Source organism: Aspergillus piperis (assembly GCF_003184755.1).
Source record: "Aspergillus piperis CBS 112811 unplaced genomic scaffold BO85scaffold_15, whole genome shotgun sequence".
Classification (NCBI taxonomy): domain Eukaryota; kingdom Fungi; phylum Ascomycota; class Eurotiomycetes; order Eurotiales; family Aspergillaceae; genus Aspergillus; species Aspergillus piperis.
In genome coordinates, this window is record NW_020291605.1 from 248794 (window position 1) to 275798 (window position 27005).

A 27005-nucleotide genomic window follows, 5' to 3' on the forward strand; every position below is an offset into this window, starting at 1 on the left:
CCTGCCAAGTACATGCATAATGCGACGGGCTCATCCCAGGCTTCTCGTTTCCTGCTCCAAGTGCAGTCGAGAGACGTGGCACGCGGGTGTGCCGAGCCGACTTCCGCCAACATCAAGCCATATCGACGTTCCAGCGCAAAGTTGAGGGGTGGCCCGACAGGGATAAACTTGCAACACGAGTAAGACATTTCCTGCCCGGGTATGTGGGACCTGCGGTTCATGACGAGATGGAGCATTACCGCTTTCAGCCACCCGAACTGGCAGCCTCATTGTCTAGGATCATCATGTTGTCTATGATCGAACTATTGCCTGCAATGCGCTTAACTCGTTACACAGTCCTCTATCTCGCTACGGGAAATGATTACCAGTCTAGTCCACTCCAAACTATGGTGGCGCTACTGACGATACGTGACGGTCCGAAGCGTGCTCGGGACGGCGTGTCGAATCGTCGGATTGATCTGCAGTTCTCCTTCCAAGTTACAACATGTCCCAAAGGGAATCCTTCCTATACATTACCTTCTTGTATGGTTAATTAGTCTCTTCGTATTCAATTACTCAGGCTCATATTTATACTTCTATTCACGACCCCTTCCCAACTTCACCAGCTCCTACGTAGCCCTCCAATATATAAACTGCAGTATCCTCCGTATCCAACTCTCCTCTTCATACAACTCCCATCATCTTAGATACATCTTAGATACATGGCATTTTAATAGCCGAGTCAATGAACTTGATAATATAAATAGCCAAAGTATCATATGCATTAAAAAGCTAATAGTCACAAAGGCCTACTATCTCTGGAAAAGGATAACCTTGACTGTTGTAGATGTCTTGCTCATCGACATGACTTATATACTTCTATTGGCTTTCCGTGACACTAAGAAAGCACGAGATTGTGCAGAATCTCCTAGATGCAGCAGTTGAAGCCATAAAGCAGTGTCAGAGCCATGGCACTGCACTGGCGTGTTAGCACAATGCATATGGCACACGATTACGGGCTGCACAACACCCTTAATGGCAAATGATCGCGGACATGCCACAGTATCTGTTGGTGAACAGAAGAAATTCTGGACTATATTATTGTGGAATTATCCAGTTACCAGTGGCAATATCCTCTTATTAAATCGAGCGAGTTATAACAGCGCTCCATCACACTAATCCTCAGATGCTAGAGAGCCGATACGGACCGCAGGCCGTCAGGTACTCTGCAGCGAGGAAAGAGTCCGTGTAGTACAACTACCTGAGTCCATCATTACCAGGGGATGTCCTTTCGATATCAAGGGCCTCTGCATTAGATGGCCTGGTATTCAAAGACTGAGATTTTCGACTACACTACCTATGCTACAGGTATGTCCTGGAATGGAGACGATGTCTCTTCCCACAGTGAGGGACCCAAATGTCCCGTGGTTATTAGATACATTGCGAGAGTTTGGCCCAATTACTTTTGTCCTTATTGGTTCAAGTTAAAGCGTCCTGAAAGACGCTAGTCTAGCGATTTGCAAAGCCAATTTTGGTTGCTTATAGAGTAACTACTATGGCAATGGTATGCAACCAACTCAGTACCCCATTATATGAGTATATATTTCCTTGGAGGTTGAAGGAGACCGACGTGTGGTCACAGGTTGATGCACTTGATCATCGGACTGGGCAGAAAGTGGCCGATATACAAAATCTAATTTAGATGTCCAACGAGGAGTCAACCGCAATCAGCCATAAGATACCAGTTGGTTTGTTGGTACCCTAATACTGACGTCTAACATAGCGAGAATAATTCACGCTATCATGGGCATTATGTTTTGTGCCAAATGGCAGAAACGCCATGAAGTCACAGGAGAACGATTGTTATTCTCTTGCGAGATATATATTCATCGAAGAAGAGTGTCTGGGGAGACGTCCAATAAGTGATGAGACAGGAGTGCAGGGAAGATTCAATCAGAATATGGGACAGGCTGTGGGGGGCATGTTTCTGTCAGAAGGACTTGATATTAAGTTTGGCGACTTCAAAACTTGTGTCTTGCATGAGGCCTACAGTCGAGTACCGGACTCATTGGTACGGAATATGGCCGGCTCTCTTCTTGCAGTTGGGGGAATTAAAGTTCCATGGGTTCCATTGCATAAGATAAGAGATATTCTGAGCAATAGAGAGGTTTGCTTCAGACACTCGGTTGGCAAATCATCACTGAAATATGGAAGTTTGGATATGACATATGGAATTTTAAATATAGCAGCTCACAAGTCAATGTGGTATCAAATATATATACAAGATTAATGGTTGAAGGTATAGCCAATGTATATACTACTTTTCGGCCAGCAATAGAAGAGAATATTCGTCATGTTATGACCCTATTTATTCAGAACAAAGGGTGCTTAGTACTAGCCAGACTTGAAGCGAAGGGTTCTTGAAACGTAGCACTACTGTAACTCAACTTATTGTGAAAACATCCGGTTCCAGTGTAGAAAGGGAAGAGCAACAGCTCTTTGTTTGGATGCCTAGCGGATGCTGATGGCTGTCGCTTCGTTTAGCTGAATCGGGACAGGGAACTGCATGTCCTGCAGACATCCGGCTTGGAGTTGGACCACGATAGAACTACATTCTGGGAATTAATATGCTGAGTCGGTAATTATCTCTGTCCACTACTTTTGCTCGCATCCGGACTGAAATGATTAGGTTGTAAGTTCTGAATTTGATTGAACATGACAACTGGATGCATACGGAGAAAATACGAGGCCGAAACTAGCAAGACAGGGTAAGCTGCAACGGAGGTGATCGGATCTGTACAGTGCAGGACAATGTAGATGAAACTTGGAAGGATTGTTGACTCGCCTTGCTGGCTTGCACTAAGTAAGACATCTGACACCCTTACCTGGGCCAAGCATTCTAGATTTTCTCGGTGACTATCGGTACTAGTCTACTTATCTGCAAACTTAGTGTGGAATTTAAAGGATTCACTTTAATGGTTGTTTTATTTGCTTTTAGCCTTAAGATCGACAGTGCAGAATGACTAGCGGACCTGGTTGGACATTCTACAGCTGCAGTAGACTTGATCCATAGTTAAAACCGGGTGTACCAAGTAGTGTTACTTTCTAAATATGTACTTTGGTACATAAGTCCACATATTGTAAGAAGTAGCAAGATAGAGTGGATATAATTTGACATCATGGGGTGGCCATGGATGTTGATCAATCCGCGGAAAAGCTCCACCGTTTGTCATGAACGAGTGGGCGGGAGTGACTTCATCAGCAACGGACGTGACCCTCTTATATGCCCGGTCGCAGTTGGAATCTCTTTGACCTCCAAGACCCTCCGTCAACCCTGATGATAAGAATCATCCAACCGAATTAGCCTTTCCCACCTCGTGCACAAAACCCTGGCCTATAACTTCACCTTTTAGTTTCAACTGCGCCCTGCAGTTTTGCCTTCGGAAGAGCCGGAATAAGGAGCTTTGCATTGCATGGTTCCGCCGCCCTGGAAGAGCGTTGCGTGCTGTGAACTTTAGCCCCCGTTCTGCGGGATTCTGCCAGCGTCTATCTAACTCAAGAAGACGCGGTGGTGCAGTTGCGACCGCGTGGTGGTATAAAAATTCACGAGCGCGACCGTAGGGTCTCTCTCTCTCTCTTCAGAAAGAAGTGGACTTGCTTGCATTCACGGAAAGAGCGAGCAGAGTGACGAGTTGTGTGCTGAACAAGTGAATTTGAAGTGACGTTTTGGTTGGGAGCGCGGATTTGACTCATCCCGCCCGCCTCAAAGCGCGACGACCAACACAACATCTTCCCCCTCACTCTTTTTTCTCCATCCTTCTCCAAATAACTAACAGTTACTACCCCTCGATCATCATCATCGCCTCCGTGAGTAAAAGTCTGTGGTTGACCCGGTTTTGAGGTCGCTGCCAGCATTAGATCGGAGGTGATTCTCACTGTTGTCATCCTCTCATTGGCTCTCTCTCTCTCTCTCTTTATTTTGTTGTTCATTTATCGATTCATCTTTGCATCTCGGCTGCATCCCTGCGCCACTCGCGGGGATGTCTCAACACACCGATATTGCACGATCCGCCATCATGACGTGCGCGTCGGCCCCCGATCACCAACGTGCCGGTGCTCCAGGAAAACCAAATGGATCCGTTTCTCACTCGGGAACTGGGAAGGACGCTAATCTTATGCCTCCCCCCAAATCACTGGTCGGACGAGCGCTAGGCAACGAACTGCATTCCGATTCCCACAGGGGATCGCAGGTGCCCAAGGATGGTGTCGGGTTTGCCCTAACAGACACTCCGATTTCTACCGCACCCTCGTCTCCACCTTTGTATGTTCTCCCGCCTTTTCCTTGCTCCTGTTGGTCCGTTTCTTTTTCGTCTGCTGTCTAGATCTGTTTCGGGGCGTTTTGCTCTCGAATTCTAGATCGTGAAAGCCTGTTTTCCTTTTTTTAAGATTTTAGTTTATTATGTATTCCCCCGGAATGATCGACGGCTGTCAATTCGGGTTATATTGGCCCGGCTGATGACCCGGTCTTCCCCGCGCGTTTGCTTCATACTTCCTTTTCTCCGAGTTCATCCTCTTATCTTGGTTCTGGGATTGGGCCATGTGTCTATCTTCCCGGGAGTCGTCTCCTTGTTTGTCGCAGCTGTTTCTGGACACTGTCAGGAACAGAGTTTGTGGCGTTGCAAGCTAACCAGCTATCCACTTTAGTACTGCCAATACTACTCCGTCGACCCCGGGTCGAATTCGTGCCACTACCCTCGATATTCCAGGTCTCACCAAGTCGAAGGTCTCTCCCGATGGACGTATTGCTCAACGTGATGTGGGCTCAAAATTGGTTATTGTCATGGTCGGCCTCCCTGCTCGGGGCAAGAGTTATGTCACCAAGAAGCTGGCCCGTTACCTTAACTGGCTGCAGCACGATACCGAGATCTTCAACGTAGGAGAACGTCGTCGTGTGGCCGCCGGAAAGTCTCCAGCTACCGATGGACGGCGTCCGAGTCACAGAGCCAGTACCATTCATAGCGAGCTCGTTGATTCCGTGCGTCGGCTCAGTGTCAGCGTTGGCACCATGAATCAGCCGTCGAAGAAGAGTGACCTTAGGGCCGAAGCAGCTGCGAATGCCTCCGAGGTCGCTGTGACCTCGCCCCCTGAAGTTGAAGGCAACGTCCCGCCATTCGATGGCAGCCTCCCGCCTCCTGCGGTCCCTACCAAGATTCTGGTCAACGGAAAGGAAGAGGATCCTTCCGAGAGCACTATCGTCCCACCGATGAATGCGTCCCCGGCCGAACAGGATGCCATACGCGAGGCATCTCCCGAGCCCATCGACCAGTCAGCCAATTTCTTCGACCCTAAGAATCAGCTGGCCGTGAAGCTGCGAGAGCAGGTGGCTTTGGACACATTGGATGAACTTCTGGATTACATCCTCGATGAGGGCGGCAGTGTCGGCATTCTGGACGCCACCAACAGCACCATGGAGCGCCGCAAAGCCATCGTCGATCATATCCGCAACCGCGCTGGTCCCGAGCTCAACATCCTGTTCCTTGAAAGCAGCTGCGTGGACGCGGAATTGCTGGAAGCCAACATGCGTCTGAAGCTGTCGGGCCCCGATTACAAGGATCAGGACCCTGTCAAGGCCCTCGAAGACTTCAAACGACGCGTGGCGCTCTATGAGAAGTCCTATGTTCCTCTCGGCGAGTACGAAGAGAAGCACAGCATGGCGTACATCCAGATGATTGATGTTGGACGCAAGATCGTCTCGCATCAGACGCATGGCTTCCTTTCGTCGCAGGTCGTCTATTATTTGCTCAACTTTAACCTCTCCCCGCGTCAAATCTGGATTACCAGACACGGTGAAAGCAAGGACAACCAGCTGGGCCGCATTGGTGGTGACTCCGAATTGAGTGAGAATGGCCATCGCTATGCAAAGGCGCTGAACCGTTTCATCGACCATCAGAAGCAGCAGTGGGAGTTGGTTCAGAGACAGAAGGAAATGCTGCAGCGTTTGCCCCCTCGTGCTGGCGATAGCACTCCTCCCAACCCATCGTACATCCCCCGCGACCGGCCTCGCAACTTCTGTGTTTGGTCGTCGATGATGCAACGTTCCGTGCAAACCGTCGACTACTTCAATGAAGATGAGTATGATGTCAAGCAAATGAAGATGCTTGATGAGCTCTATGCTGGCCAGATGGAAGGGATGACTTACGATGAAATCCGCGAAAAGTTCCCTCAGGAGTACGCAGCGCGTCGGAAGGACAAGCTCTACTACCGCTACCCGGGCCCTGGAGGCGAAGGGTATCTGGATGTGATCAACCGGCTTCGCGCCGTAATCATTGAGGTGGAGCGGACGACCGACCATGTGCTGCTGGTCACTCACCGGTCGGTCGCCCGCGTCCTGCTGGCGTACTTCCGTGGCCTGAAGCGCGATGAGGTTGCTTCTTTGGATGTGCCTCTGGGGATGCTTTACATGTTGGAGCCTAAGCCGTACGGTGTTGAATTCAAGGCGTACCGTTACAATACCGATACGGACTGGTTTGACTACATTCCCGACTTTAAGTTGCAGCAGACTTCCCAGTACTAGACTCCGCTAGTTCTACTGGCACCGTGCCATGACACCATGGCTGTGGTCTAGCGACATCAGTGACATCTCTGCTCACCTTTACAGATGCCTTCTACGAGCAATGACTCTTGACGACGTTTCTTTCTCCAACTTTGCTTTTTCTCTTCTGCTATTACTCGGTGTTATGGAGCCTTACGCTGGACTGGTTGCCAGCTGTTGCTTCCCCCTATTCCCTTTCGCATACGTGTATTATCCCGGGAAGACGTCCAGTTGCGTATTCACTGGGTCTTGGCTTTAGCGCGCATTTGCTTACTCCGGCGCCGGAAGGGATGCCTTTGTCTCCTCTTTCTGAATTCATCCGGGGATATTACTTTTGCTCGCATTTGTCAACTCGGGCGTTTGGGGATTCTCTCTGGGGTTGCAAATTCTCCTCCCCACTGCAAAGACTTATGGTTGTGAATTATCGGAGGACTTATTAATGGGCAAAAGAATGGGCATGTCTTATCAGACTAGACTCCACTACGTTACACTTCTCTCTGCTTGTGTTACATATTTGCTGCCTCCATAGAGCAATGTAATTTGCATGGGATCAACAGTACCTGTAGATTTGCTTTATATACCCATTTAAACATCGTAACCCCAGTTTTTTCAAGTACTCTTCTTCACCTGCTCAAACACCTCCAAAAAGGTCTCGGGCTCATCCGCCCCCTCTACAGCATACTGTCCCTGAACCATATAGTACGGCACGCCCGTCACCAACTGCCTTCTCGCCTTCTCCGCCTCCAAATCAACCTCCTTCCCTCCCTCCTCCCCATCCAACAACCTCTCAACCTCACTTCTCTCCAATCCTGCCCCAACCCCCGCCTGCACCAACACCTCTCGATCCGTCACATTCTTCTCCTCTTCAAAATACGCCCGGAACAACTCCTCCGCCACCCTCGTCTGCAACCCCCCAATCACATTCTCCTCTTTCTTCTCTTCTACATGCTTCTCCTTCTCCTTCTCCTTCTGCCCCGCATACCACATCAACCGATGCGAGTCCCGCGTATTCCCCGTCCTCCCACCAAAACTGAACTTGATTCCTTCGCTCTGGCCCACGGCACCCAGTCGATCGAAGATGGCAAGTGCGCGGTCAGCGCCGAACTTCGACTTGTAGTATTCGGTCTTGTCCAGACCGGGGAATTTCGGAGAGTTCGGGTTCAGGTAGAAGGCGTGCCAGGTTAGGGTGAATGTGTCTGCCGGGTGGGTGGCTTTGTGGGTTGTGATGGCGCGTGTGAGGCGGCGGTAGCCGACGTAGCACCACTGTTTGATTCTGTTAGTAGATGTTGGTATAGTGGGATGGGCCGGGTTATGAGGGGGGTAAGGTAAGGTACCGGGCAGACGGTGTCGGAGATGATTTGGATGTTGAAGTTGGTCATTTTGTAAATTTTTCCTCTCTAGTTTGATCTTGTATTGGATTAGGTAGAGGAAGATGAATCGTGAAGGAAGATGTAGCTGTATAGTTAGCTGGTTAATAGGGATATTCGCAATGGATTTGTCAGCAGATTAGCAAATTGTGGGGGAGATTCAACCACATGGACTGCGATGGAAACAGTCATTGGTGATCTGCTTGTAGAGCCGAGTTCTGATCCATCTATTAGCAAATATACTAGTATCGGGGCTGGTCTTCATCTGACCAGTTGGAAAGTGCAGTTGAGTACTAAGTACTAGTGATGCTGCGGGCTGATCCTTCCCCCTTCTCTTCTCCCCGCATGACATCATCTTACTGGTTTGATTGACCGACGAAAATCCACAGAAGATGGTTGACAGACTGAAATAGTATTCTCCTGTAGGGGTCGAATGGGTGGATTTCCTTCGATAGAGAGTCAAACAGAGTTGGTTAAACAATTTTAAATCACGCCCGGCACCGACGCCGAGTCCGCCTTGGCCTCGACTTGCTGGCAGGGCTGGAAGGCAAGGCCGAAGTGGTAGCCAACCCGACGCATGGCCTTGTACCATACGGCGTCTTGAGACCGGGTGTTGCAAAGGTGCAATATCTGACGCATTGGCAAGTGGTCGAGGAAGACTTTGGTTAGCAACGCCCACAAGGCCTCGGCAGTGTTCTTCAATTGAGCCATCCTTTGTGATTGTGCTGACCGTGAACTCGTGCCATGACTCCTTAGTGCTAGAGCACAGTGGCAACGACAATAGGATCTTGGTACCGCTTTTTGTGTCCAGTGTGAGCATCCGGGGGAATGTCACGTTGCGCAGTTTGAAAGGGAGTTCAGAGATGGATATCCTCTCGGGGATCTGCCCAGTTGCATACGTCTTCTGGTAGATGGCTTCGATGGCCATAGCAATGTAGCCCGCCGCGGGGAAGATGACGCTGTCTCCGAGAAGATGGTCGCGCAGCCAAGTGATGTCGCTTAGCCGCAACACATCCTTCCATGTTGAATTAGTCCATAGGCTGCCGAGAATTTTGCTACCAAGGAGGTCATGATAGGGGAACTTGCAGAAGCGCCAGTCTTGACCGTATTCGCTTTCCTGCCAGTATTTCACGGAGTGATTCCACTGGTAGTTGGGTAGGTCTGACACAATGGGCGAGCTTCACCTCCATCATCGTTGAATGCTGTCATGGATATGGAGTAGTCCATGGTGAATAGCATCCCCGCTGCATGTAGTAAGGTCGAGATCGCGTTAGGGTCGCGCTTTCAGGCCGAGACATCCTTAACTGATGAGGAGGCGGCGTTTTTGGTCTGGTTTATCGGTCCGGATAGTGCATCACTTGGCCCAATCTCGAGATGGCAATCCACAGCCTCTGGTCCCATTATCAGCTCATCCTGGCTAAACAGCACAGGCGAAACTATGTTGGCGACCTAGTAGGCAGGCCTGGGTGGAGTTTCGAGCGCCTTGCCGGTAGTCGACGACACCATTAGTGATTGCATCTTGTTCTCACTATGCTTCGGCCACTCGACATGTTGCCTCAACAGATCCTCATATCGCCCAGCGACGGACTTCATATATAGTGGGAATGATATGCTACATCCACACGAAGTAGTCGTGCAAAGTACCCATCATTTTTGACACGTTCTTCAATGGGAACAAGTTCCGGTTTGATGCCTGAGAGGGTGACGTTCTGCGGGCTGTTAATGCAGGCAATCTCAATAGTAGAGCCCACCAAGTATGGTAAGACCTGGTCGGGTCCAAGACCGACAACTACAGCTAGCAGTGCCAGTTGAAGTGCCGTGACAAGCGGCTGTGATAGTTCCAGACGTTGGACCTGGGCACCGTCGGCCGTCAACTCTTCGTTGAGCGACCAGGATGGCGCATCATGAGCGTCTTGTAGTATTCCACCCAAGTGCTGGATCATATGCGCGGCTAGAGGGAATGTTTCAACGAGCCCTCTCCCTAATATAATGGAGATCATCCTAATTGGGATTAAAATATACATGATATCAGTACTGCTCTCATTGTAAACACAGTCAGGTCAGGTGACAGGACCGGGGGTGTAATCCTTCTTTATAAGACGTCCGCTCCTCCATCTGCTTTCCCCTCCTCCCTTGATCCCCCCATCTGGTGGGAATATCTCCTCTCACCTTCTCCCTGACAATGTCCAAGGCTCGAGGACTTGCTAGAGTTTCCTCAACGTCTAATTCCCGCACTGATGCGACTGGCAGCACTCTTGACAATGCCACTCCCGCGCCCGCACCCTCCCCATCCAGAGAGCCTGGGGCGCGTCTCACCACCAGCACAATTGCGTGGACTATGATGTCGCTTTGTTTGTCTGTGCTCCTCTCCGCTCTTGACTTAACAATTGTTACTCCTGCAATTCCTGCTATAGTTGGCACATTCAAATCTTCGGCCAGCTATATTTGGGTGGGAAGTGCTTACACCCTGGCCTACGCAGCCATTACGCCAGTATGGGGCTCGGTCTCCGACATCTGGGGCCGAAAACCCATTATGCTCATTGCAGTCGCCGTTTTTCTTATCGGCAGTCTTGTCTGTGCCCTTGCGCCGCATATGGATGCTCTGATCGCGGGACGGGCGATTCAGGGATTAGGCGGCTCCGGCATGGGGATTATGGTCAATATTGTTGTCAGCGATATGTTTTCACTACGAGATCGCGGGTTGTACCTCGCAATCACTTCGCTCGTGTGGGCAGTTGGCAGTGCCATAGGGCCTGTTCTGGGTGGCGTTTTTACATCGAGGCTCACCTGGAGATGGTGTTTTTGGATTAACTGTAAGACATTTTCATCTAACCTGATAGCCCTTAGCTTACATTCTCGACTGTATAGTACCAGTCGGTGCCGTCTCCTTCCTGGTCTTGCTCTTCTTTATGAGGGTTCCGAGCCCTCGAACACCCATTGCCGCCGGCCTGAAAGTCATTGACTGGACAGGCAGTCTTTTGATCATAGGCGGCTCTTTAATGCTCCTCCTTGCTCTTGACTTTGGCGACGTCGTCTACTCCTGGTCTTCTGCAACCGTCATTTGTCTATTGGTTTTCGGAACGGCAGTGATGGCGCTGTTCGTGGTCAATGAATGGAAGATTGCCAAGAACCCAATTATTCCAGTTTGGCTGTTCACCTCACCGACCAAGATAGCGCCTTACGTTGTCTTCGCGTGTAATTCATACGTGTTTATTGGACAAGCATATTACCTGCCCTTATATGCGCAGTCCGTCCTAGCCGCAAGCGCGCTAAGATCAGGCCTCTACCTTCTACCACTAATTGTCTCATGTTCCCTGGCCGCGGCCGCAGCAGGGATCTTCATGCAGCAAACCGGGAAATATCTCCCGGTGATGTATATTGCCCAGGGCTTTTTGGTCCTCGGCTCCGGCCTACTAATTAGTCTTGATTTTGAAGCTAATATCACCAAACTAGTCATCTTCCAGATCCTAGTCGGTATCGGTGTAGGCATGAACATCGAAGCGCCGATCCTTGCTGCTCAGGCGGCAACCAGTATCCGGGATACAGCAGCTGTCACTGCGACGATGGGGTTTGTCCGGTCTCTCTCTACGGCCATTTCGGTTGTTGTCGGGGGTGTGGTGTTTCAGAATGAGATGAATGCGAAAAACGAGGGGTTAGCAAGCCAGCTGGGTTCCAACTCTACTTTGGCCAGCGAATTCAACGGCGACAATGCCGCTTCCAGTGTGGAGGAGATTAGCACTCTCGGACTAGATGCAGTTCAAGAGGCCTTGGTTAGGAAGACGTACTTTGAGGCGTTGAGAATGGTGTGGGTCATGGTAGGTCATTGCGATATATCAACACGTCGCATTGCTCTCTTCAAAACCTTCAGTGCATCTATGCTAATGTTATGCCCTATGTGCTATTAGTATGTGGCATTTGCTGGACTGGCTACCGTCCTTAATTTGTTCGTGCGAGCGCATAAGCTTCGGACTGAGAATGAGGGCGCCGTGCTGGGGGCCGACCGGTCAAGGCAACAGGGGAGCCCTGCTGCTGAGGCCGCCGAATTGGAGTTGCGGAATGAGCGAGAGGATTAACGTTGGCTGTGGTGTTGACATACACACCCAAGGGTAACTGGGTCGAAGTCCTCGATTGCAGCTACGCAGGCATTCTACGTAGCCTAACCTGGGATTAGTTACGTCCTCCTCATGCAGCTGCAGACATTACAGGTTTCTTATGGCCTTATGGACCAGATCCAGTGCATGTAAGGCATATGTGGTAGATTTAGACTTGATTGTCTTATATATTTGTATGCGAGATGCTTGAAAAAGTAAACGAAAGGACAAAGGTGTGCTCTTATGAATCAAGTCTGCAGGCTTCCTATCTCCGATGAATGTGCTGGCATCCTTCTAACCAGTCTAAAACAACATTCTGGCTTAAAGTGTGGCATAATGTGTCGGAAGCCCAGCAGGAGCACATGATGAATCTAATAGTAAGCATGGGACCGATGCTAGTGAGCATCCAGAAATGCAGAACATCCTACTACTGGCGAGTATAGTAAGTACTAAGCAATATATATGTGGTTGATGGTAGAGAGGCACTGCTGCTCAAACTATATACTGAAGGCCTTAGATCGGAACAGTTTCAGTAGTGACTGACACGCTATACATAGTATATACAGTCTATAGAGTTAGTGGTTCTCTATTAGACTTACCTCAGAAGCATGAATTACCGTAATATTGCCTTGAAAGTCCGTCGCCTTTCTGACAAAAGATAGACGGGTTATTATACTAAATGGGGCGGGATACGGCGGTTAATAGCGGCCATCGGGCAAATAGGCGAGAGGCATGAGGCGGCAGGTGACTTACTTAGTACTAAGGCTAGTTTTATAGTTATAAAAGCAGCAAGAACAACACGGGCGCGATCCTCGACCACTAAAAGCAGTGTCGTCATAGTACAGGCGGTGGAACGCGGCAGACCAACAGTTCAATAAAGGCAACTGTTTCTGGCACCCCCGCTCACCACATGGCTGGCATCGAATAGTTAACTAGTTATTATTTGTTACCTGTTGACTACTAGTACTCTTTGCATCTCACCCTACTCTCCCAGATCTCAGGAACCAGAGCCAGTCTTGCCTTGCTGCCTCCTCTCCATGATCATTTCGTTCCTTCTCCGCTGTCATGATTCCATCTGGGCCTTTCTCCATGCCACTATCCTCAACATCCCTCCATCCCGACTATATATCTTCCCTACCTTGGCTGGTTCGGTCTGGTTCCTGACTCTGGCGTCCCTGCTTCTGACATGGCTGGCGCGTGGAATGCCCGTCTATCCGGGCCAAAGTAATCCTGATGTCGCGTGGGTGTTTCCTCTATCTCAACTATACATTACATACGTAAATGGATATTAATTTGGAGGATAGCTTCATCTCCGACATTGCCTCCTTCGAACTTAAACCCCTCTTCCTTATAGGTGCTTCTATGACTGCCGTAGGGTTCGTTTTCACGGTAGCTGCTGTGCACGTCATGCGCTACGAGCCCGGTTTCGCCTTGGTGAAGTGTCCAGTTATCTCTGAAGAGACTTCGAACAACCAGGGGAACAATAATACCTACACCCAATCTAGCGACCACAACCACCGAAACGCCTATAACCACATAACCGGAGGCGGACATAGTGAGGAAGAAGAAGAAGAAGACCAAGAGACAACCCGCACTCTCAAAGTCATCTCCCTGCTATCAATCCTCGCAGCCGGAACAGCCAGCACAGCGCTCATCCTTCTCGGAGTGATGGATACATTCCGCTATAAATTTGCCCATCACATCTTCCTTCGCATCTGCTTCGGATGTCTTGCTATACAGTCGGCCGGCACCGCGATTGTTTACTCAACGGAGGTCCTGAGTTTCGTGTCGTATCTGTACCATTGGGGGGTATGGGGTAACGATTGGGGGAGGAAGAGGAGTAATCGAGTTAGGATATTGTATGTGCACAATATCCCTTCTATTCTTCTGTACTACATCGCCAGATACACACACATCGTTTCTAACATGCCGGGAATATATAGCGCATCCCTCTCCACCATCCTCATCCTAATACAACTCTTTCTCGGCGTGGCCTTTATCTCCCTGACCATTCCCGAGGACGCGAATGACTACAGAACAGCTGGTATTCTCGAGTGGATCATTGCGTTCCTGGGAACGATCTATCTGTGGCTCTTCTGTGGGTTCTTTGATCGGTAGGACTCCCCCCATAAACATCATATTATCATCATCATTACTGACCGCCAGCAGAACCTCCTTCGAAGGCTACGTCCCCAGCATATTATATAACGCGACACCCCACGGCAAATTCCTCGGCCGTCCCGCAGTACCAGGGGTAGGAGTAGCCGAAGCTGAGTCTTCGTATAACCCTGCTGATGATACTTGGGATGTGGATCCTGAGCGGGCGCCGTTGCTTCCTCAGTCTCAGTATCAATCTGAGGGAGGGCCTGGGACGAGGTATACGTAATAATGTTTATGACAGTTATGATTAGATACGATATACTATGATGTGATGCTCATGTAAGGCGTGGCGTTTGGATAGTGTGTGTGTATGTGTGTATATAACTTTCATGTTCAGCTGTATATAAGATTTGTACGAAGAGAACTCAACGGTTTGTGATGAGATTGGGGCTATACTAAGACTATTGCATGGAAAGTAAAATACCGACCAAGACATACCATATAATCATAACAATCACTTTTCATTTTAATGATACTCGCTCGTGTCGACATGACAAAAACCCCATCTAATCACATAATAACATGCTAAAGATACGTACATTGACAATACACCACCCCTATATATACTTCAAGTAAAGGGGGGTGGGTGTGTCGACCGTCTCATAAAATATATTTGGACTTTACAGAAGTTGTGGTTGTGGCTGTGACTGAGTACATTCTGGGGCCACATATCGCCTTAAGTATTGAAAGAAAGGGGACCATCTCACAGAGTCTGACCACCTTGGTTAACGAGTTGCCACATGTTGGCCTTGTTCAGGAACGCAGTCGAGTTGAGCCCGGGAAGGGGCTCCATGACCGCAGGTTCACGGTTTCGGAGCTTCTCCATGGTAGAGTTGTACTGGATTAGAGGTTAGTTTGAGCCCTTTAGTAGGGATGCAGGCGGGATAAGAGCCTACCTTAAACGCAAAGTTTAATACCAAGGCAACGGCCAGACCCACGCAGACCACGATCGGACCAAACATGTTATCCAGGTCCTTTCCGCTCCGTTGGCGGATCAGGCGGGCGCGCTTCTCGTGCATGTACCATCCCCAGGCGGCAGCGAAGATGGCGAAGCAGGTGTAGACAATGGATAGGGCGCGAGCAATGTCATTGTGCTTGCCAGCTGCGTTGTACAAGCCCAAAGATAGCGAAGAAAGCAGGATGCTAATGTGGAGCCACTTGATAAAGGTACGCTGGTTGGCGAGCCAGACCTTGGTCTCGACACGGACTGGGCCCGAGTCCTTGATCCATGTGCCCGGCTCACGGACACCGGGGGGCAAGACTACATTGTCTGCAGGTGCGCGGTTTTGACGGGAAATGGTGAAGGAGGGGAAGAGAGAAGCCAGGCGCTTCATGGTGACTGGCTGTTCCGCCTCTGCGGCGGACTGTTCGGCAGGCTCCTGACGCTCAGGGGTCGGTTGTGACATTGTCGGGGCAGACGGACGAGGGATCGGCTGTACAATTTGGGAGGATTGGCGGCGACGTGAAGGCCCTGTCTCGGTGAACATCTGGACGGGGGACCCGACAATGTGTCGAGTTGACGGTGTCTTGCCTCCCAAGAAGCTCCCGACAGCCATATCGTCTTCGGCACGCTTCGCCAGACGCTCCTGTTCTTCGTGGAAAGCCGTCTCAGGGTCCCGCCTGATATCACTTTCCAACTCACCGAGCCAGAAGGGGAAGCTGTTGACATAGTCTTCGAACAACTGGGCCACGCCATGTACGAATTTGGAGAACCGCGGGGCTTCCTTCACGAGATGGGACACCATCAAGTCCTTGACCCATTCCGCGCTACGTGCCACATCCCCTCTGATTTTGATCTCCAGCAGGCCATGGGGGAAACGAGCGATTTCGCCGGTTCTAATGGACTGGAAGGGATATTCCATGCCAGCATCGTCAATGTCCCTCCGGTGCCATTCATGTGCGTCACGGCACGGGCGCAGCTCGTCCAGCGCATCTTCCCGGATGAGTGCCAGGTTCGTATCAAGAGAAATACGGATTCGGTCATCTCCAGGGATCTGAAAGGCAGTGCGGGTGTAGTTGGCGCGGAGCATGGGCTGCAGGTTGTGCTCCTTGATGAAGGATTGGAGCTCATCGACATCCTTCTTGAAAGCTTCCGCTTGTTCGGAGTCTCCGTTGCCCATGTTCTCCATGCGATGCACCTTCTTATCGCAACGGTACTCTCCGTCCAGGAACTCCTTGACATGCTTCTGCTTGAGCTGCACCTTGACCTCTCGGCTGCGGTCATCATCGGTGACCACCTTCTTCTCCAGGAAGATGGCGGGCTTATCCCGTAAGTTGCCGGTCCAGCGCAGCCGCAGCGAGCCCGCTTCAGGGGCACGAGCCACCTTCTGAGTGTAAAGGTCGAATTGCGGGTTGTCGAAGTAGAGGGAGGTAATCGTGGGGTCATCGGGGATGGTGTTGAGATCCTTGGAAGTGCCAGGGTTGTAGATGAGGACAGGCAGTTGTCGGAGGATGTAGGTCTTCACCTCCAGGATGTTGTCTGCATGAACCCAAAACTTGAACGAGGAGTAGACATCCTGACCGACACGAGGCTCGACGGGGTCCTTGGCTTCGATTATACCTTGGCTGAGGATCTCGCGGGCGAAGGAATACATCACGGACAACCGACGGACCAAAGGGGAGTAATCCTCCGAGTTGAAGGGAAGTTGCGAAAGACGCACTTGCAGCAGAGGCTTGACACGGTAGCGAGTACCACGCTTGCGATCATGCTTCTTTGCAGCTTTGAGGAAGCCGGTAAAGTTGATACGGCTGTACTTCTCGAGCTCTGTCACCTCCTTTGTGATATTGTCCAGTTCCTGCAGGACATCGGAAGCAACACGCTTCTTCTCCTCTCCATCCACCACGGTAGGTGCATCATCCTCGGGTGAGGTCGTCAACGGGCGCAAGCGGGCTTCGCAGGTAGTGGTACGCTCTCGCAACTGCTGGAGGGTCTCCATCTGGAAAGCATTGACCTTATCGAGCTGGACGTTGATGAGCTCTTGGACGAAGGCTTCTTCATCCTGCTCGGTCCATGGGTTGCTTTCGGAGTCACTGCCATCACCAGTGACATCATGCTCTCGGAGCAAGACCTTTAGCTTATTGTAGTCGATGTATTTGCCCGCCCAGGGGGCATAGATAGAGTTGCGTAGAGTCTTCCCGAAACGCATGACTGTGATGGGCAAGTACGCACGCGACAGTTGAGAAGATCCGAGGCGGGGAAGAGAGAGAGATGGACTCCGGGAGAGACTAGAGATGTAAGGAATGCCGTCCTAGCGGAGACAATTCCGGGAACCACGGAGGGCGATCGATGCAAGGGGGGATAAGCAATTAGCTATATGCACCGTATTTTTGTTATCGGGGTCGAGAAGAAATTTTTCAGGAAGGAAGAGGAGAAAGAGAAAAAGAAAAGAAGAAAGTGGCGAGGGGATCAAGCAGCAACAGCATCATGACTAGCAAAGAGGACTAGATAGCGACTACTTTAGCAGCTTCAAGCCAGAAGGACTGCCATCGCCGTATCCTCGCACGTGCTCCCGTCATGTCTTCCTTATGACACTCTGATTGGTTAATTGAGTTCAAGCTATCCCCAGCCAGTTGAAAGCTAGTATCATCTTGATATTGTGGTATCAGTAATACCATTACCATACTAAGCCTCGGCCCCATCACTAATCTCCGGCCTCCATCCTGATGTTATTCGCATCCTTTCTGTTGCCTGTCTTTCGCTGACACCTTATAGGCTCAGCTATAGGCATTCCGTGCCTGACACAAATTCCCTTTTCCCCCACAGGCTCCTGGTAAATGGATCCACCATCGATTACAATGTCCGCCTCGTTGGCCCCGTCCCTCCATGACGTCCTGGCAGACTTACACAACCGTCCATATCCCCATGTCCCCAATCCGCCGTCGTGTAAGAAACGTGCCTCTGTCGCCTTGATCCTCCGTGTCCGTCCCACATACCACCATTGGCCCGATGCCTCGTCTGTTTCACTTCCAGATGTCTCTGCCTCCGTTCCGCAACGGCTGCAGACGTTCTTCGCCCAGGACTGGGTTCAGAATGGAGAACCGGAAGCTCTCTTTATCAAACGAGCGTCGCGCGTAGGCGATCGCTGGACTGGCCATGTCGCCCTGCCAGGAGGGAAACGGGATCCAGAAGATGTCGACGATAAAGCAGCCGCGGTTCGAGAAGCTCTGGAAGAGATTGGACTGGACTTGTCAACGAGTGACTGTATCCATGTGGGAAATTTACCAGAGAGAGTAGTAACTTCAAGTTGGGGAACAGTACCGTGCGTGTCTTCCGCCGTCTCCTTATTGTCGCTTCAAGAAAGCATGACACTGACTATATCCTTTCTAGATTGATGGTTTTATGTCCATATGTCTTTTTGTTAACGCCCAGTGACTCTCCCACCCTCCGATTGCAGCCTACGGAAGTCGCTTCGACACATTGGGTACCCCTCAGAGCTTTGCTTTCTTCATCCCTAAGAACGGTGGAACATGTGGACATGACTCAGAGGTTGGCGAATATGGGCGGGCTTCTGGCCCGCCTTGCATATCGCTCCATGATGGGCTACATGCAGTTTTCTGCCATCCGGCTGGCTCCAACTGAAAGCCTACAGTGCAACTCGACCCCGGGCTATCTTCCAGAAGGCAACCAACCGTCCACATCTCTGTTTCAGCGATGGAAATCGTGGTGCATGGGCAGTCAAACGCACTTCAGCAACCAAGACCGGCCACTCCTTCTCTGGGGCTTGACACTGGGTATCATGGCTGATTTTCTAGATATGCTTCCACCTCATACCGCTGTACAGTTATGGAAATATCCCAATTTCACAGCACTAGATTTGCGATTCATCATAAATGTTCTGACATATCGTCTGCGCAAGCACAACCGAAGCCAGGTCCGGTCGGGTGCCCGGCCCAGCAACACGGCGGTGGATAGCCAGACCGCTGCACTGCCGGTCACGAAGACCACAGCGACCAATGGGAATGCAGAACACAACCAAGTCGGCATCGGAGGGCTTGGAGTAGGTAGATATTTTGGGTCGTCTGATACGGATCCTAGCGGCAGTGCATATGCAGTGGGTATCATGCTCCGGGGCTACTATGAACGGGTGCGGATTGGCATCTACATCATTGTGGCCTGGAGGATCGCACTGGGCTCTACAGCCGCCATCTATGCATGGAAGCTGCTTCGTCGGTTAAAGTAGATATCAAATATGCCCATGGTTCAAGTCTTATATATAATCTCTGTGAATAACAATGTTGATGACGACGCACCTTCACATTATATATTTCAAAGTGTCAAAGCAGATCCCATCTGCGGCGAATATTTATCTATTGCCCGGTTCTCGATTAGATAAGAAGTTGATTGGGACTGCGTATGGTACGGTTTGGTTAGGGACTGGGGTAAATTACACAAACAGGGCAAGCGGTAAGGAAAAAGCAGCTAAGCTTGAGAGCTCGAGTCGAGATCAACTTCTAGTGCTGAATCTTAGTAGTCATGTTTATTGTTCCCATTATCTATTCTCCCCTTCCGCCGCCCGTCCTGATCCACTTCACTTACCCTCAGCACCACCGCCTCAACTGATAACCTCGGTGCTGCCAATCCTTTGCGCCAGGAGCTATTATGGCAGCTACACAAAAGCTATACCCCCGCGCGACCGTCAAACGCGTCGTCAAGGCGCACTCCAACCGCAACGTGAGCAAGAATGCCGATATTCTGGTAAGCTGCGACCCTGAAACCCTTGTTAATTACTATCATGTTCACTCAGAAACTGACGTGTTTGTCTTTACTGTATAGATCTTCCTGGATTACATGCTGTTTATGCAAGAGTGAGTCGACGTCATTGTTTACGGGTTACAATCACCTGGGGATTGCTTGGGCGGAGTAATATGAAGCTAGTTGCTGACGTCTGCTTGTCTTTGCAGACTGATGCGGGAATCCTCAATTCAATCGCGCAAAGCGGGCGAAAAGAACATCTCCCCCAACAGTGTTCGAAAGGTGACTGAGGTATGTTTGCTTTGTTGGATCACAAGGATAGCCTGTTATCATCTAGGCTGACTATGGATTTCCGGCGATTTAGAGAACCCTTCGGAAGTTTAAAGGATAAGCTTGTGCACCGTGTGCGGTTCGGCCTTCTTCTCCGGGCTCCTGGAGAGCATGTATGATGTTGCAATGGCCTTGTAGTGACGGGATTATACTATAACGAGATGGCGTTGGACTTGGGGAGGAATATCCGTAGGCGGTTAACTTTTGCTCTGGGGTTTATTTTCTTTTGCGCACCATGCCTCCCCCACGGGACAATGACCGATGGGACTTGGTCAGACGATGATGGGAGGTGTGCGCGGCGTTACTTAGGAGTTGTTTGTGATGATACCCAACGATCATGTTGATCTAAAGCAGCAGGGATTCCCCCTGTTGAATATCAAATCTGTAATGCGTCTGAGACGCTCCTCCAACCACAGTTTCTTTTGTAGGGCATTGAGTTCACAATAAGCTGCGCGATCGTCCGAGCGTCGTTTTGGGGGCAAAAGTTGTTGGGCTGGCGGCGAACAGCACGCGACAAAGCAAAGGCGGCGCTGCGGTTCGGAAGCCTTCCACCCGCATCTTCGTCGTCTTTCGCTGTGTCTCTCGCTCTGTCACTTCTGCCGCCTTGGCTTCCTTTCCTCTTCTCTCTCTTCTCTCTTCCTACTCTTCTCCAGTTACTTTCCCTCAACCTGCGCAAATACCCTTCTTCCTTTCCTCCTCTCCTCTTTATTTCTACTTTACCCTTTTTCTTTGTCCTACTACCCCCCTTCTCTACCAAACAACTAGACTCCCTCCCAGCGTCTAGCATCTCACAACTCAGCTACAATGGCCGCCGCCGCTGTCAACACCAACCCTCCTGCACAGTCCGAGACCTCAGAGAAGCACAAGCCGAACCATGCTTCTAGCCCTTCGATCGCTTCCAAGGCAGAGGTCAACGGTTCCGATAACCATGAGCATCAACACTTCAAAGAACTTCAGAAGTGAGTCATCCGAGAAAATCAGCCTCGGCGCTTCCCACCATTTGACCGGGGAAAGGAGACCAAGTTAGATAGGATGCTAATCACAGTGCTATAGGAGTCTGCGCAATGCTATGAAGAAGCTGGTTCGTTCACCTGACTCAATTTTTAGGTCCCTGTACACCGCTCACATTTGCCCCATCCAGAATGCGACCGCTAAGGTTGACGCCATCATCGCCGAAAACCCTGGGAAGTCATTGGACGAGCTCGTCGCGGAGAAGAAGATCAACGTCGATCAGAAGGCTCAGGCCCTGAAGAAGCCTTCCCTCCAGGCCGCTGTTGCTCAGATCGAGGAACAGATTGCCCAGTTCAAGAGCTTCGCTGCCTATTACGAGGAACGGTTGGTCAGCCAGAAGGCTGAGCTGGAGCAGGCCCACAAGGAGCAGCTTGAAGCTGTTCAGAAGCAGGCCACCGAAGCTGCTAGCGGTGTGAGAGAGACTGAACTCAGACAGAAGCTGCTTAACTTGAGCAAGTTCCTCTGTGCGGCTGCGCGGGTTAGAAACTCTGGAGACGAGACCTCGAATGAGAGCCGTGCCTTTGAGGGTGTCCTTTACCAGATCTACGGCGGTACTCAGGATGCTGTCTCTTCCATGCTTAAGATCATCGAGGGCGTGGACGAGAAGGTGGTTGGCGTTGACAGCACTCTCCTCGATGTCACCTGTGAGCACTGCCGTCATCCCATGTATTTTGTTTTGCCTGTTGCTAACGATAATTTGTTGATCAGACGGAAGAGTAAAGCAGGCCGCTGCTGAGCTTGCTGGACCAACTGACGAGACCACCACCGCCACCACCGAGGCCGCTCCTCAGTCGGACCCTACTCTTGCCAACGCCGGTTACACCGAGCTCCAGGATTCTTCTTACAACACCGACGCTACTGCTACCGTTGCTAACGAGTCCGCTACTGCCGCCGAGCCTGAGGCGGAGCAGGTCCAGCCGCCTGCTCAGACTCTCGTTGGCGAGGGTGGTAACGCAGTCGCGGAGGCCAACTGGGATGCCAATGCTTCTGGTGTCTCCTCGGCCAACACCGAAGGCTGGGTAGAAGTCCCCCGGGACCCCGCCGAGACCGATACTGGCCTGGAGGCCACACCTGCAGCGGCGCAAGCTGAGGTGAAGACCAGCCCGGCTGCCGAGCAGGGCACCGAGAATGTTACTGTGCCGAAGGACGGCTTCGAGCAGGTACACCACCACCAGAGACAGCCTAGTGTTCGCGGACGTGGTCGTGGCGGACATGGCCGTGGACGTGGTGATGGTTTCCGGGGACGCGGACGCGGCGAGTTCCGTGGCCACGGTCGTGGTCGCGGCCGTGGTGGTCGGGGCCGTGGCGGAGCCAACGCCAATGGCAATGGCGCTCCCAGTGCCGCTCCTGCTGGAAACCAGTAAGCCAGTGCAGCTCGGAACAGGATCGATCCGTCGCCTGGCTTGTGGGTTGTGCTCCTCTGTGAGAAGTACATCTCAATGCCGACGCGGTCCTGATGCTGGCTCCTTGCCTTCTGAATGGCACTGGGCCTTGTCCATGCTACATCTTTACATCTTCCCCGCTTTTATTATTGCAGCCGTCGGGGCGTTGTGCTTTCCTTTGTCTATCCTCTCTCATACTAATAAACTCATGGGTAATGGCGGTGTCATGGTTGACGAAAGCAATGACTCTTGAAATGATTACAACACGGAGCTATGAGGGCGACACGCTGCCGATGAACCAGTCATCTGGTAGCATTGCTCGACGTTTCTTTTGGATTCTCTTCCCCAAGGTTCCGGTTGTATATGTTTGCAGTTATTGAGCGTGCATAATGTTGCTCTTTCATATCTTTTCTTTTACCTTGTCTTTCGAGCTGTGATGACCGCTTCCACGGGGCCATTGCATTCGGATGGTGGCGGCAAATCTCGGCATATTGGCCATCTACTATTCTTTTCCTGTATTTTATTCATTTGCATCTTATGTTGACATGGAGGGTTGCAGGCCAGGGCGGTTCGCAGCGACAGGAGCAGGGGAGAATGTCTGGCCGTTGACGGCCGGGACGAAGTTGCTAGGAATATAGGGTCAAAGTGCAGCTCGGCGGCAATGGAAGCCAGCGGCACACTTACTTTTCCTCGCCAGATTGGACGAATCAGTATAAGACCATTGTAGATGCAAGTATGAATGTAAGCGAAATGAATAGATCGACTCGAATTGACCCGAAAAGGCAGCCAAGGCCGAGTCCCGCATCTGATAGGGCTCAGGGCTATGACATAATTGGCAGGTGCCTCGGAGGAGAAGATGCCATCGTGTTGTTGTTCTTCTTTCGACCGGCCTTTCTTATGCTGCTGAACGCTGCTATCCTTCGTTCCATTTCTGTTCCTCATGTTTAATTAAACCCCTTCTATTCACTCTCTTCTTCCGGTCCTCTTTTCTCTCTCTTTCGTCTTGACCTTTTAGTGTCCCCCGCACCTCGCCGTTTCTCACCACTATGGCGGTCGCCGCAGACCAGCGGAAGAAGATCCTCAAGGTCTTGATGACCTCGTTGCTCTTGGATTTGGTATGTTTTGCTGCTGTTACTCTCGTTCTCATGAGTTGTTCTCTCTAACCGTCGGTCTAGATATCCTTTACGTTCATTCTTCCTCTCTTCCCATCTCTCCTCTCCTTCTACCGCAACCAAGACCCCTCCCCGAACTCGCTGCTGAACCGCGTCTTCCACTATCTCAATGCCTACAAGAACTCCTTCGCAAAGCCCATCGACTCGCGCTATGATATTGTTCTCCTCGGTGGCGCTCTCGGATCTCTCTTCTCCTTCCTACAGGCCCTAGCCGCCCCCTTTATCGGCCGTCTCTCCGACCAGCGCGGCCGCAAGACCGCCCTACTCTACTCCATGGTTGGCAACACTCTCAGCGTCGCTCTCTGGGTCGCTGCTACGGATTTCCGCACCTTCCTGGCCAGTCGCATCGTCGGTGGTCTTAGTGAAGGGAATGTGCAGCTGGCCAACGCCATTGCAACCGACATCAGCGACCCCAGCCAGCGCGGCTCGACCATGGCCCTGGTGGGCGCCTGCTTCAGCATCGCCTTCACCTGCGGACCCGCCCTAGGAGCATTTCTCTCGAACATCACCACTGTGGCAGCAAATCCCTTCGCAACCGCAGCCGGCGTTTCCCTTCTGCTCATTGTCGTCGAAACCGCATACATCTACTTCTGTCTGCCGGAAACTCACCCTCGTTTCACCAAGCTCACTCATACCTCTTCAACCACCACGTCTGCCTCGAAGGCCCCCACGTCCACATCCACCCCCACTCCCAAACGCAAACAACACACCAACAACCCCGCCATCCTCAACGCAATCCACTTCCTCTTCCTCCTCCCCTTCTCCGGCCTTGAGTTCTCCCTCCCCTTCCTAACCGCCACCTTCTACGCCGGCAGCCAAGCCAGCCCCTCCGCTCTAAATGGCCGCCTCCTCTCAATGATGGGTCTAATCGCCTCACTCCTCCAAGGCACTGTCGTGCGCCGTCTGCCCCCACTCGTGACAGTCCGCGCCGGCGTCCTTGCCTGCACCGTATCCTTCTTTATGCTCGCGCGCGTTTCCTCCCTCTCCGGCCTTTACGCCGCCGGCAGCCTCCTCGCTATCACCAGCGCCACGGTCGTCACGGGCCTCAACAGCCTGGGTAGCTTCGAGGCACAGGAGTCAGACCGCGGTGCGGTCTTGGGTAGACTCCGTAGCTGGGGCCAGGTCGGGCGCGCGGCGGGACCGTTGCTCTTCTGTTCGTTGTTCTGGTGGGTTGGGCGCGAAATCGCCTACACCACGGGTGGAATCGCGATGGTCACCGTTTGCGTGGCTGTGTTCACGTGCTTGAAGTCGCCGAATATTCCTGCCAAGGCGTAGTTAGCTCTCAGTTGATTTCTGTTGGATTGTTTGAAAGATCCTGTGACGATAAAGATAGATTTATAGATTGAAGTCTTCTGTTGAGTGTACGTTATTCATCTTTGCGGTCTTATCAACATGATGTACAGTAGATCAGATAGAATTTACTATCTACTGGCTGAGTGGCTGTATCGGTGAGTAGTGGTACTAGCAAAACATATATTCACGTTACATTACATAAAAAAAAAACACAGACTTTAATAGTAGTGCTGGGTATAATACACATCAGAGAGTGGTGGTAAGCGAAAGAATACATATAGATAACAAGACAAGGAGTGGAGAAGAGAGGAGAATAAATATGAACATCTAGAACTCTGAAGAGATTGCCACCAACTGCTGAAACAAGCAAAGCAGATAGCCAGCCACCGTGAACAAACAAAATCAGAATATTTGAACACGATTTTGAGACCGTGCAATTCCTTTTCGCATCATACCGCGCCGAAACTGCCTCTATATTTTGTGCCCCTTGGTAATGGGGATAGAAGAGAGTCTCAAATAGTGGAGTATTGAATAAGCAAATGGAAACCAACATGGCCGTATAACCATATCAGTAATATCGGAAGGGTAAAACGAGGCCTGAGGGCCTACGAACACCGACCATGAGGATAATAATGTTGTTCACGATGGTACCGATCCCTATCGAGGTACTCCTGCGCATCCTGCCAATGACAGCCCTGCATGGCTAGCCCCGGCTCTGCAGCAGGGTCAAGCGATCCTCTCGCCTTACCGATCAACCAGTCAGTCAAAGTCACGAATTTCGGGGTGCGATTCCATCCACGCGCATCATCCGCGTGCTCGATCGTATGCGACGCAATGCGACCTTCCTCGTCAAAGGAGAAAATGAATAGGCCCGTGAACTGCTCTTCCTTCTTCAACTTGAAGATCGGAGCGTCCCCGCCCAGCAGGACGCTAAGGCCTTTGTTGATCCCGGCTTTCGAAGATGAGAGGTGAGTGCCATTACTCTTGTTGGTGCCTTGGGTATCACTTGGTAGCGTAGGAGATGCGGCGGTGAACGATGTGCTGGAATGTTCCGAGTTGGAGGTGGTGGATTCGCTCCGCGGCTCGGTTCGCCAACGCACGACGAGACGCTCGTCGCTGGTATCGTGGTCGTTGTCCGGTCGTTCGGGTTCGAGGACCGTTCCTGCGCGGACAATGCGCTCACTGAGGATTTGAAGCTTCACATTTCCTAGTAGGGGGAGGCTGCTCCATGCTACTGGGACGGTCCAGAGCGCGGCGCGGTAGAGTGTTCGGCCCTTGACGGTGGGGAGATGTGGGTGCGTCGAGGGGAAGAGGTGCAGGGCTATGCTGGGGGAGAGAATATTCGGGGGTAGCGGGTTGATGAGAAGGGTGGGGAGAAGAGGCGAGAGGATGCGGAGAGCTGTGGGAGGTTGGCTCGGTCAGCACCGGGTCCGTTCTGTAGGATTTCCTGTTGGGGAGCACTCACTCTTTCCAAGCTTCAGGATGCGCTCGTCGGGAGGTTCATGATCTCGTTTCGAGCCCCCGTCAAGAGGATCCGATACAGATGGTCGGAAACCAGTTTGCGAGAAAAGTGTCGGAGACTCGCGGGTCAACTGCGGGCCATGTATGATATCGGGTCGTGGTTGGGCCAGAGTCCGCGGGGAAGGAGAAACGAAGTATTGTTCTCGGGAGACAGGCGGTTTTATCGGAGAGGATGTTGAAGGAGGTAGTAGACGACGTCGGAGAGCGCGTGGCGCAGGGCCAGAGACCAGCTTCGGCGGCATTCCCGGAGGTTCACCCAGGGAGTTTGTGTTGGGAACAGATCAATGCATGCCTTGCGGGATGGCAGCGGAGGGGTTGAGTCAAGTCATAGGCTGACAGATGCATGAGACAGCAAGTGCAGAGGGAAGATGGAGTGAGGATGGAAGGAAGTCGAAAAGTAATGGAAATGGCATCG

The 27005-nt window shown here is 51.3% G+C and overlaps 14 protein-coding genes across 14 annotated transcripts; 9 read left to right on the forward strand and 5 right to left on the reverse strand.

The window, feature by feature from the left end:
- Positions 1–1409: 1409 nt before the first annotated feature.
- Positions 1410–2588, forward strand: BO85DRAFT_451298 (uncharacterized protein). Its single transcript, XM_025660557.1, has one exon. The coding sequence runs from the start codon at positions 1820–1822 to the stop codon at positions 2267–2269; it is 450 nt and encodes a 149-aa protein (XP_025513434.1). The 5' UTR covers positions 1410–1819; the 3' UTR covers positions 2270–2588.
- A 1080-nt stretch (positions 2589–3668) lies between these two features.
- On the forward strand, positions 3669–6867 carry BO85DRAFT_73213 (6-phosphofructo-2-kinase PFK26). Its single transcript, XM_025665623.1, has 2 exons — positions 3669–4300; positions 4684–6867. Exons 1-2 carry the CDS (start codon positions 4020–4022, stop codon positions 6551–6553), a joined length of 2151 nt encoding a protein of 716 aa, XP_025513435.1. The 5' UTR covers positions 3669–4019; the 3' UTR covers positions 6554–6867.
- A 188-nt stretch (positions 6868–7055) lies between these two features.
- On the reverse strand, positions 7056–8396 carry BO85DRAFT_451302 (DsbA family oxidoreductase). Its single transcript, XM_025660558.1, has 3 exons — positions 8209–8396; positions 7906–8156; positions 7056–7834 (listed from the first exon to the last, which is right to left on the reverse strand). The coding sequence occupies exons 2-3, from the start codon at positions 7948–7950 to the stop codon at positions 7181–7183; spliced, it is 699 nt and encodes a 232-aa protein (XP_025513436.1). The 5' UTR covers positions 7951–8156; positions 8209–8396; the 3' UTR covers positions 7056–7180.
- Positions 8397–8421: 25 nt separating this feature from the next.
- BO85DRAFT_440350 (uncharacterized protein) lies at positions 8422–9488 on the reverse strand (the record flags this gene model as incomplete). Its single annotated transcript, XM_025658762.1, has 3 exons — positions 8422–8568; positions 8618–9082; positions 9468–9488. The coding sequence occupies 3 exons, from the start codon at positions 9486–9488 to the stop codon at positions 8422–8424; spliced, it is 633 nt and encodes a 210-aa protein (XP_025513437.1).
- Positions 9489–10082: 594 nt separating this feature from the next.
- Positions 10083–12279, forward strand: BO85DRAFT_521884 (MDR family MFS transporter). The gene is made up of 3 exons (XM_025665222.1): positions 10083–10751; positions 10807–11753; positions 11844–12279. Exons 1-3 carry the CDS (start codon positions 10121–10123, stop codon positions 12009–12011), a joined length of 1746 nt encoding a protein of 581 aa, XP_025513438.1. The 5' UTR covers positions 10083–10120; the 3' UTR covers positions 12012–12279.
- A 583-nt stretch (positions 12280–12862) lies between these two features.
- On the forward strand, positions 12863–14657 carry BO85DRAFT_470353 (uncharacterized protein). Its single transcript, XM_025662393.1, has 4 exons — positions 12863–13269; positions 13334–13888; positions 13973–14143; positions 14199–14657. The coding sequence occupies exons 1-4, from the start codon at positions 13067–13069 to the stop codon at positions 14413–14415; spliced, it is 1146 nt and encodes a 381-aa protein (XP_025513439.1). The 5' UTR covers positions 12863–13066; the 3' UTR covers positions 14416–14657.
- Positions 14658–14758: 101 nt separating this feature from the next.
- On the reverse strand, positions 14759–17482 carry BO85DRAFT_73283 (SPX domain protein). The gene is made up of 2 exons (XM_025665624.1): positions 15086–17482; positions 14759–15027 (listed from the first exon to the last, which is right to left on the reverse strand). Exons 1-2 carry the CDS (start codon positions 17333–17335, stop codon positions 14893–14895), a joined length of 2385 nt encoding a protein of 794 aa, XP_025513440.1. The 5' UTR covers positions 17336–17482; the 3' UTR covers positions 14759–14892.
- A 318-nt stretch (positions 17483–17800) lies between these two features.
- Positions 17801–19434, forward strand: BO85DRAFT_451307 (NUDIX hydrolase). The gene is made up of 2 exons (XM_025660559.1): positions 17801–18448; positions 18517–19434. The coding sequence occupies exons 1-2, from the start codon at positions 17985–17987 to the stop codon at positions 19367–19369; spliced, it is 1317 nt and encodes a 438-aa protein (XP_025513441.1). The 5' UTR covers positions 17801–17984; the 3' UTR covers positions 19370–19434.
- A 212-nt stretch (positions 19435–19646) lies between these two features.
- Positions 19647–20621, forward strand: BO85DRAFT_451308 (uncharacterized protein). Its single transcript, XM_025660560.1, has 4 exons — positions 19647–19884; positions 19963–19994; positions 20091–20172; positions 20246–20621. The coding sequence occupies exons 1-4, from the start codon at positions 19789–19791 to the stop codon at positions 20270–20272; spliced, it is 237 nt and encodes a 78-aa protein (XP_025513442.1). The 5' UTR covers positions 19647–19788; the 3' UTR covers positions 20273–20621.
- On the forward strand, positions 19962–20619 carry BO85DRAFT_521888 (uncharacterized protein). The gene is made up of 2 exons (XM_025665223.1): positions 19962–20172; positions 20246–20619. Exon 2 carries the CDS (start codon positions 20373–20375, stop codon positions 20553–20555), a length of 183 nt encoding a protein of 60 aa, XP_025513443.1. The 5' UTR covers positions 19962–20172; positions 20246–20372; the 3' UTR covers positions 20556–20619.
- Positions 20622–21015: 394 nt separating the features above from the next.
- BO85DRAFT_376634 (uncharacterized protein) lies at positions 21016–22857 on the forward strand (the record flags this gene model as incomplete). The annotated part of the gene is made up of 5 exons (XM_025656233.1): positions 21016–21170; positions 21265–21292; positions 21353–21866; positions 21931–22582; positions 22653–22857. 5 exons carry the CDS (start codon positions 21016–21018, stop codon positions 22855–22857), a joined length of 1554 nt encoding a protein of 517 aa, XP_025513444.1.
- Positions 22858–23446: 589 nt separating this feature from the next.
- BO85DRAFT_73314 (putative tetracycline transporter) lies at positions 23447–25152 on the forward strand. Its single transcript, XM_025665625.1, has 2 exons — positions 23447–23719; positions 23780–25152. Exons 1-2 carry the CDS (start codon positions 23651–23653, stop codon positions 25049–25051), a joined length of 1341 nt encoding a protein of 446 aa, XP_025513445.1. The 5' UTR covers positions 23447–23650; the 3' UTR covers positions 25052–25152.
- On the reverse strand, positions 25153–25869 carry BO85DRAFT_73315 (uncharacterized protein). The gene has a single exon (XM_025665626.1). The coding sequence runs from the start codon at positions 25620–25622 to the stop codon at positions 25254–25256; it is 369 nt and encodes a 122-aa protein (XP_025513446.1). The 5' UTR covers positions 25623–25869; the 3' UTR covers positions 25153–25253.
- BO85DRAFT_451310 (uncharacterized protein) lies at positions 25182–26997 on the reverse strand. The gene is made up of 2 exons (XM_025660561.1): positions 26535–26997; positions 25182–26468 (listed from the first exon to the last, which is right to left on the reverse strand). Exons 1-2 carry the CDS (start codon positions 26830–26832, stop codon positions 25675–25677), a joined length of 1092 nt encoding a protein of 363 aa, XP_025513447.1. The 5' UTR covers positions 26833–26997; the 3' UTR covers positions 25182–25674.
- Between the last annotated feature and the right edge of the window lie 8 nt (positions 26998–27005).

Coding starts and splice junctions, on each gene's coding strand:
- BO85DRAFT_451298 (XM_025660557.1), top strand. CDS start 1,820: ATGAAGTCACAGGAGAACGATTGTTATTCTCTTGCGAGATATATATTC.
- BO85DRAFT_73213 (XM_025665623.1), top strand. CDS start 4,020: ATGTCTCAACACACCGATATTGCACGATCCGCCATCATGACGTGCGCG. Junction 4,301..4,683: donor GCACCCTCGTCTCCACCTTT/GTATGTTCTCCC, acceptor TATCCACTTTAG/TACTGCCAATACTACTCCGT.
- BO85DRAFT_451302 (XM_025660558.1), bottom strand. CDS start 7,950: ATGACCAACTTCAACATCCAAATCATCTCCGACACCGTCTGCCCG. Junction 7,835..7,905: donor TCTCCGACACCGTCTGCCCG/GTACCTTACCTT, acceptor AGAATCAAACAG/TGGTGCTACGTCGGCTACCG.
- BO85DRAFT_521884 (XM_025665222.1), top strand. CDS start 10,121: ATGTCCAAGGCTCGAGGACTTGCTAGAGTTTCCTCAACGTCTAATTCC. Junction 10,752..10,806: donor ATGGTGTTTTTGGATTAACT/GTAAGACATTTT, acceptor TCGACTGTATAG/TACCAGTCGGTGCCGTCTCC. Junction 11,754..11,843: donor TGAGAATGGTGTGGGTCATG/GTAGGTCATTGC, acceptor ATGTGCTATTAG/TATGTGGCATTTGCTGGACT.
- BO85DRAFT_470353 (XM_025662393.1), top strand. CDS start 13,067: ATGATCATTTCGTTCCTTCTCCGCTGTCATGATTCCATCTGGGCCTTT. Junction 13,270..13,333: donor CAAAGTAATCCTGATGTCGC/GTGGGTGTTTCC, acceptor TTTGGAGGATAG/CTTCATCTCCGACATTGCCT. Junction 13,889..13,972: donor AGTAATCGAGTTAGGATATT/GTATGTGCACAA, acceptor GGGAATATATAG/CGCATCCCTCTCCACCATCC.
- BO85DRAFT_73283 (XM_025665624.1), bottom strand. CDS start 17,335: ATGCGTTTCGGGAAGACTCTACGCAACTCTATCTATGCCCCCTGGGCG. Junction 15,028..15,085: donor TATTAAACTTTGCGTTTAAG/GTAGGCTCTTAT, acceptor CCTCTAATCCAG/TACAACTCTACCATGGAGAA.
- BO85DRAFT_451307 (XM_025660559.1), top strand. CDS start 17,985: ATGTCCGCCTCGTTGGCCCCGTCCCTCCATGACGTCCTGGCAGACTTA. Junction 18,449..18,516: donor TCAAGTTGGGGAACAGTACC/GTGCGTGTCTTC, acceptor TATCCTTTCTAG/ATTGATGGTTTTATGTCCAT.
- BO85DRAFT_451308 (XM_025660560.1), top strand. CDS start 19,789: ATGGCAGCTACACAAAAGCTATACCCCCGCGCGACCGTCAAACGCGTC. Junction 19,995..20,090: donor TACATGCTGTTTATGCAAGA/GTGAGTCGACGT, acceptor TTGTCTTTGCAG/ACTGATGCGGGAATCCTCAA. Junction 20,173..20,245: donor GTGTTCGAAAGGTGACTGAG/GTATGTTTGCTT, acceptor CCGGCGATTTAG/AGAACCCTTCGGAAGTTTAA.
- BO85DRAFT_521888 (XM_025665223.1), top strand. CDS start 20,373: ATGGCGTTGGACTTGGGGAGGAATATCCGTAGGCGGTTAACTTTTGCT.
- BO85DRAFT_73314 (XM_025665625.1), top strand. CDS start 23,651: ATGGCGGTCGCCGCAGACCAGCGGAAGAAGATCCTCAAGGTCTTGATG. Junction 23,720..23,779: donor CCTCGTTGCTCTTGGATTTG/GTATGTTTTGCT, acceptor CCGTCGGTCTAG/ATATCCTTTACGTTCATTCT.
- BO85DRAFT_73315 (XM_025665626.1), bottom strand. CDS start 25,622: ATGTTGGTTTCCATTTGCTTATTCAATACTCCACTATTTGAGACTCTC.
- BO85DRAFT_451310 (XM_025660561.1), bottom strand. CDS start 26,832: ATGCCGCCGAAGCTGGTCTCTGGCCCTGCGCCACGCGCTCTCCGACGT. Junction 26,469..26,534: donor CATCCTGAAGCTTGGAAAGA/GTGAGTGCTCCC, acceptor AACCTCCCACAG/CTCTCCGCATCCTCTCGCCT.